The sequence below is a fragment of the Cucumis sativus genome, chromosome 1 (genome assembly GCF_000004075.3).
Source record: "Cucumis sativus cultivar 9930 chromosome 1, Cucumber_9930_V3, whole genome shotgun sequence".
Classification (NCBI taxonomy): Eukaryota; Viridiplantae; Streptophyta; class Magnoliopsida; order Cucurbitales; family Cucurbitaceae; genus Cucumis; species Cucumis sativus.
This window is the reverse complement of record NC_026655.2, coordinates 9,958,532-9,966,031: the sequence shown is the minus strand read 5'-3', so window position 1 is coordinate 9,966,031 and position 7,500 is coordinate 9,958,532. Positions and strand designations below refer to the sequence as shown.

General features: G+C 29.0%; 1 protein-coding gene across 2 annotated transcripts; it reads left to right on the top strand.

Moving 5' to 3' along the window:
• Nucleotides 1-999: 999 nt before the first annotated feature.
• LOC101220744 (serine carboxypeptidase-like 51) lies at nt 1,000-7,169 on the top strand. Of its 2 annotated transcripts, none has more exons than XM_031880400.1 (13): nt 1,000-1,289; nt 1,403-1,497; nt 1,593-1,700; nt 1,787-2,027; nt 2,102-2,145; nt 2,786-2,853; nt 3,093-3,198; nt 3,894-4,102; nt 4,197-4,266; nt 4,368-4,418; nt 5,228-5,280; nt 5,397-5,532; nt 6,786-7,169. In XM_031880400.1, exons 1-13 carry the CDS (start codon nt 1,157-1,159, stop codon nt 6,870-6,872), a joined length of 1,401 nt encoding a protein of 466 aa, XP_031736260.1. In that variant the 5' UTR covers nt 1,000-1,156; the 3' UTR covers nt 6,873-7,169. The 2 variants fall into 2 exon arrangements, with proteins under 2 accessions (XP_031736260.1, XP_004139462.1); XM_004139414.3 differs by having other exon boundaries at nt 1,005-1,289; nt 6,792-7,169.
• The last annotated feature ends 331 nt before the right edge of the window (nt 7,170-7,500 follow it).

Here is a 7,500-nt window from a genome sequence, read left to right as displayed (position 1 = left end):
TTATTATACTTGGTGTTTAGGTTGACCAACGTTGCCTTTTGAATTTTGTTGATGGTTTAAAAGAAGTTGAGAAGAAGATTTGCGATAAGAAAATTTCAAAGTTTAGGCTAATCACATCCTTTTTTGCTTTACTTCGACGTTTTGGTCGTATTACAAATTTTGGTGTGACAGGTTTAGCGATAGCAATCTGTATGGAAACGAGTGCATTGTGTTAGAATGAGCGTTACTTTCTTTATGTTGGCTTCGGTGCCTATAAAAGCCACAACTTTCCTCCCATATTTTTACTACATATCTTATCTTCACCTTCTCCTTTCCGTTATGATTTCCATAAAATTCCTATTTTGAGCAATATCATATTTTCGAAAAGGTGTTATTTTTGCTAATAAATTTTTGTGCAAAACTAGTTGTACATTTTTTTGACTATTTTATCACGAGGACGTTGTGGTAACTTCAGTGTTGCTTGTGCAACCAATTACATAAAAAAAGTGAGCTTCAGGACTCAGCCAACAGTTAACAAGGTTTTTTTTACTTTCTAGAGTTTATGGTTGCCCATCGTGTTGTTGGTTGGGAGATTCTAGCAACAACATAAGTAAACAAATAAATTGTACAACATTGAGTAAATCTAAAATTTTACCATGAAGGGACGTTTAGAAGAAACTATTATAATAGAAATTGTTAATTTTGTAATTTTCAATTAGCTATTTCAAAATTCATATTTGTTACATTTATACTATTTTATTTTTATCGTGTTTATATTATTTATTATAGTTTTTAGTATTTCATTTTAAAACTAAAATACACTCCACTATCATACTCATATTAGTATAAACAAAATTAAAATAAATGAGACTTAAATCAAACTATTATAACTAAATCATAAATACCCTAAAACCATCCAACAAAAATCTCCCAAAAAAATTTCCAATTTCCAATTTCCAATTTCCAATATTAAGCTATAAGATTTTATTTTCCCCACTCCCAAAATCCCATCCAACTATCCAAAGCATAAATAAATATCAGAATCTCCCCTCTCTTTTTCCCCAATACTATTTTAGGCTTCTCTCTCCCTTTTTCCTCTATAAAAACTTCACAACACCTACACCTACACCATTCTCTTCTACTTCTTTCACCATTTTCTTCCTTCCTACTTCCTCCAATGAAAAACCAATTCCATCTTCTTCTTCTTCCCTTCCTCCTCTTCTTTGGCCCTCCGATCCACGCCCGGCCCACCACCGCCTTTCGATCAAATGGCGGATCTGAAGAATGGGGATACGTCCGTGTCCGCCCCAGTAAGTAACTAACCACAATTCCTCTCATTCATAATCCTTCGTTTTCTTTTTTCAACTTTCAAAATATTGTTTAAATTAATTTTTTTTTATTATTGTTAAAATTAAATTTGCAGAAGCTCATATGTTTTGGTGGCTTTATCGAAGTCCATACAGAGTCGAGAATCCTTCCAAGCCTTGGCCAATCATTCTTTGGTTGCAAGGTGGCCCCGTAAGCACCAATGACTCTTTCATTTTTTTTCCTATAACTCATTTTATTTTGACCACCATTTTTAACTCAACCTTCTACTTTCATTTCTCACCTAGGGTGCTTCGGGAGTTGGAATTGGGAATTTTAAAGAAGTGGGTCCACTCGACGCTTCACTTAAGCCTAGAAACTCAACTTGGCTTCACAAAGCAGACCTCTTATTTGTGGTAACTTAATTTGATGGAATAATAATTTTCTTTTTGTTAGAATTTACATTGGAAATTCAATTTTTATTTGTATCCCTTGGGGGAAGGATAATCCGGTGGGGACAGGGTTTAGTTTCGTGGAGGATACGAATTCGCTAGTGAAATCGGATTTAGAAGCTGCCGCGGATTTAACGACCCTTTTACAAGCGATTTTCAATAGAGATCAGACGCTTCAGAAGAGTCCGCTTTACATTGTTGCCGAATCCTACGGTGGAAAATATGCCGTCACGCTTGGTCTATCGGCTTTAAAAGCTATTGAAGCTCAGAGGTTAAAGCTCACGCTTGGAGGTATTTGATTTGACTTTCACGTAACAAAATAGAGTTAATCGGTGATTTTAACTTGCGTTGCTGGAAACGTGCAGGGGTTGTTTTGGGTGATAGTTGGATTTCCCCCCAAGATTACACGGTACCATTATTTTATTCTTGTAATTATTTTTACAATTAGTGTGAAGGATCTTATGCTAATTAATTACCTAAAATTATGTTTTCAAGTTAACTTTTTTTTAAAAATATATTTTTGGTAGTTAAGAAATTCACTTGATTTTAATATTTGAGTTTTAAAGTTGGTGGCTACCCTTGGTTTGGAACCTATTCTAGTATGCCTCTTTCACATTGCTTTTTACTTTATTTATATTTCTTTACAGAAAATTTTCCATATATTACTAAACCTATGTGCACTAGATATATTATCTTATTATATGAAATATTTCATGTGTGGCCTCTACACCATTCTTTTATTTTAGTTGAAACAAGTATGTACTAAAACAACAATAACAAAAGCTATTTTGATTAATAATAAGAAAAATATAACTATAATATTATATTTTTAGCCTTCATTTTTTAATTTAGCTTTATTTTGGCTTTTAAGTTTCAATATTTTATATTTTTGGATTCTAAATTTACGTTTTAGACAAGCAAACATATATTTACTATGGTTATATATATATATGTAAGAAATGGTTGGATATAATGAACGGCATATATTTTTTAATTTGAAATTGGAACATTATGATTGGGGGATAATAAAATAGTATTGATACCGGCAGTCTTCATGGGGATCTCTTCTGAAAGATTTGTCAAGGCTTGATGACATTGGAGTGGCCAAATCAAACAGGTGAGTTAGAAGGAACCAGTTAATGTAACTTTTAATATAATAATTGAAAACTAAAATATATTAAAAAGGATAATTAATTAATTAATTTGGCTAACTAATTTATAAATATTATTTTAAATGACAAAATAAATATCATAAATTGACATAGCAGTTCATTATAAATATTTATAGGGATGTACTCTACTATATTTTCTAATTACTTTTAGAAGTTGTGTGAGTGTATTGATTTAATTTGATAGTGTTGCGAAGAGAATTGAAGAGGAAATAGAGAAGGGTGAGTTCGTGGCAGCTACTTCCTCGTGGAGTGAACTGGAAGATGTGATCAGTGTCAGCAGTAATGGTGTGGTATTATTCAACTTTCTATTAACTCTTTTTTCTTCCTTCTTTTGTTTTCTTTTGACCCCCACGTGGGTCGGAAATGCCACTCATATAGGTTCATAGTCTCATTTTAAAATATAAAAGATAAGAAAAAATAATTTCTGATTTCTTGATCTATTATTATAAAAAATTATAGCTACACTCAACCTAACTTTACTTAGCCAATGTACCACTTCTACTAAGAAATTTGATTGCCTTAGAAAAATATATGTTTTTGGAATCAAATCAATTTAAAACTTACCTTTCATAAATTATTACAGCCTCTATTATATTTTGTTTCATTTTAAAAAATGTCGTGCAAATTGGGGTAAATTGATATTTACCCAAAAAAATTATTTGTTTCTTCTGTTTTAAGACTAATTTTATTTGATCTATATGTTTGAACATATTACACTTTCATCTCTTCATTTGGTTTTTGCTTTTTCATATTTTACGCTTCTACTGCAAAATTTTCGCTAATGCTGATCATGCTGATTTTGGTATTTGAACTTAACCTTAAGTTATTTAATAAATAGACCAAATGAGATTCTTTTTTTTGCTTTAATTGGTAATTAAGGAGTAACATTTTTTCTCTTCTTCTCCAATTAAAAATTTCTCATATGAAATCGAATGTTTAAATTAGTTTTTTTTTTAGAAAGATAACTAAATTGTTGAATTTTTAGGATTTCTATAATTTCTTATTGGATTCGGGAGCGGATTCAGTATCGTCGGAAACAGCAATGGACATATCAAACGGCGTCGCTTCAATGAGAAGATATTCAAGATATCTCAGTTCATTAAGAACTACAGGGGGAGGAGATTCTATTAACTTATACGATTTGATGAATGGTGATATAAGAAAAAAGTTAAAAATAATCCCAGATAATGTGACGTCAGTATTCCTTTTTTTTTTTTTTAATATATGTAACATAATATAGTATGAAAAAATGTGAATTATATAATATGGTAAGAGTTTATATTTACAGATGGGGTGGGCAGTCCGAATATGTTTTCCAAAGTCTACAACAAGACTTTATGAAACCAAGGATTAATGAGGTAAAATAAAATAAATTGCTTATTGAATTTTATTCGCCACAGTAGGAAATTATTTATTTTATTTTTCCAATTTTCTTAATTTGCTATCCTTTTTTGTGTAGGTTGATGAGTTACTTGCTAAAGGAGTGGAGGTGACTATATACAATGGCCAAGTAAAGCTTCCTTTTCTCCTTCCTTTTCTTTTTTATTTAAAATTGAATAAATCTGAAAAAGATAAAACTGTTGAAATATTTAAAATATTAAAGAATATGAAATTTGTTACATTTTATTAAATATTTTGGTTCTATATTATGAAAATAATAACTCAATAAATTTTGGTTACTAATATAACTTAAAAAATAAAATTATCATCTATTCCAAAGAACTCTCCTAAAGTATTGTTACAGTGGAAATTGTTTATGCGGTTTCTATGAAACTATACAGACTATTTACAAGATGTTATCAAGTATAATTGTATTTACTAATTGTTATCAAAATTACAGCTGTGCAATAATAAAAATTAAGTTCTCAAATTTACACTATCGTTATAATTGTATATCAAATTTACGATACTTGTGAAAATATTAAACTCTCAAATATCAAAATTTTAACACTCAAATTTATATTATTATTACAATTTTATAATCTAATCTTCAGTTAAAAGTTGGAAGGTATAATAGTAATTATTATCGTATTTTTACGACAATACTTAACTATTATATTTGTGTAAAAGACAAAACAAGAAAAAGAACCCCATTTGACATCCTTTTCTTATACATATTTTCTTTTAGTATCAAATCTTTTTTTAGAAAGAAAAAACAATAAATAAAAAGTAAAGGAGTTGGAATCTTCCATCTAAGAAGACAGACATTATTATTATAATAGATATATGATATATTGAACTGTCTACACTAATTATAATATGGTTTGAATTGAATGATCAACATATAGTGGGTTTGGCCTAAAATATATTTATCTACAGGTGGACCTTATATGCTCAACCAAAGGAACTGAAGCATGGGTTCATAAGCTCAAGTCTCTCTCTCTCTCTTTCTAACTTTCTTAAAATAACTTGTTTTTGGGTTTATGGACAATTTTGCCCTTGAATAAAAGGGTATAATTGACAAACAATTTCTGTTTTTTTGTTATAGGTGGGAAGGGCTTAAAGGTTTTTTAAGTACAGGAAGAACCCCTCTGTATTGTGGAAATGATAAAGATATAACAAAAGGATTCACAAAGTCTTACAAGAATCTTCACTTCTATTGGATTCTTGGAGCTGGCCACTTCGTAAGTATCAATTTCCTTTTACAATTTTGATTTTATCACCATTATTTTATACCGTGCTTTCCACCCAATGAAAGTTAGTTTTAGTAAGATTTTGAAATTAAAAGAAATGTGTTTTTTTTTTCAAAGAACACACATATAAAAGGTAGGCTTAGTACTAAATACATGTTAAAATTTGACTTTTTCTATTGTAATTAATTTTCTTCTCCATTTTAACTTAAAAGTATAAAACATTCAATACAATTATACTTTATAACCAAACAAGTTTAATAAAAATATGGAAGCGAGAAACAAATAAACATGATTATCTTTAGAATTATGACATATAACAATGTAAATGTACGAAAATTTGAACATCTAATTTGATGTGAGGAAATAAATTATAATGTTAGTTATGTTCATTTGAATATTGTTAAAAAAAAAATTTGATATCAAAATTAAAATTTATAGAAAACAATTAGCTCAATTTAAATAAAAATCTTATTTTACACCATAAAATTAATTAAATAATATTTCAACTATACTATATTATTTATTATTATTATTCTAGCATTGTAAATTGTAGTTAATACATGATAAAAAAGAAAAGAAATTATAATATTGTTTAAAGACAGATTGTTAAAAAATATACAATTGACCAAAAAAATTGTATGGGATAATATATAAGAGAGTAAAAGTAAAAGTAGATTGAGATGTCTCATCGAGGCATTGATGAGGGTAAAAAAGGTTAGTGTTGATGATGGTGCGGTAACTTTTTCTTGAAAGTAAAAAAGAAAAGAAAAGAAACGTCGAAGTACTGTGTGTGGATTGGTTAAAGTCCGACCAATTAGCAGACAATTACGACAACTCCGTCTCCTATATTGACTTTCAATCCTTTTATTTTCTTTCACTTTTTAAAAAATATTTTTCATACAAATCTCTCTCTCTCTCTCCTTTTTCTTTATTTTAATTTGTTTTCTTTTAAAAATAATTATTTTGGTCATAGAAAGTGACTTTTTCTTAATCAATGTTTGCAAATTTTGTATGCCAATTTTTTTTTACCACATAAAAACTTAATTGATTTGATGTGATTGAAAGTGGCATTGGAGTAAAAGGATTAAATATAACTAATTCTGTCTAATCTTGAACTTTCAATATATATATAATTTGATCAAAATATAATTTCTGAGAATGAATTTTAAGAGAAAACTTAGTTAAAAATAAATAGTTTAGCATTTAGCATTTTGTAGTGTGACTTACTGAGGGTTTATGACAAGGGACAGGTACCGGTTGACCAGCCGTGCATAGCGTTAGATATGGTGGGAGCCACGACGCGGTCACCGGCTCCAATTGCACACAACTAAACCCATCAAGGGGAACATTTCAAACACTGCCACAGCCTTACCATTTAAAAACAACACCAACACTAGTACAAAAATAATCGACCCACCAATTTATTTCTCTCCTCTCTCTCTCACTCTCTCTTTCTTTTTTAATTTAGTTTTTCTTTTAAGCTACATTTTGTTTAATTTCTGTCTATATCAATATCTCAATGATTTTCTTGAAATTATTAACAAATAATTGAATATTTAATGTGTCCAAGTATACGTATAGTACCTATTTTCTTATTCGAATGATTAGAAAGTTTTCTTTTTGTTCAAGTCTAAGAATTATAGAATGAGATGTTGAAACCTAGTAGTATTGTTAATTCATGCTTAACCATGTTATGCAAAATGGTAGGTTGAATATATAGAGTTTAAATATATGGCTTGTGTAGATATGAAAAATGCTTCTTATCAGACTCTTTAACTTTAGTAAATTGTATTTTCTCAAATTTTATAGAAAAGGAACAAAATGGCAGCAGGTCCATAATTTTAAGTTGTTGGAGAAACAATTTTACATGTATGTAATTTAAAAGACTCATGCAACATTTAAACTAAGAGTATGTATGGATTGAGTTAGGAAAAAAATGTTTTTCAAAAAAATTATCTT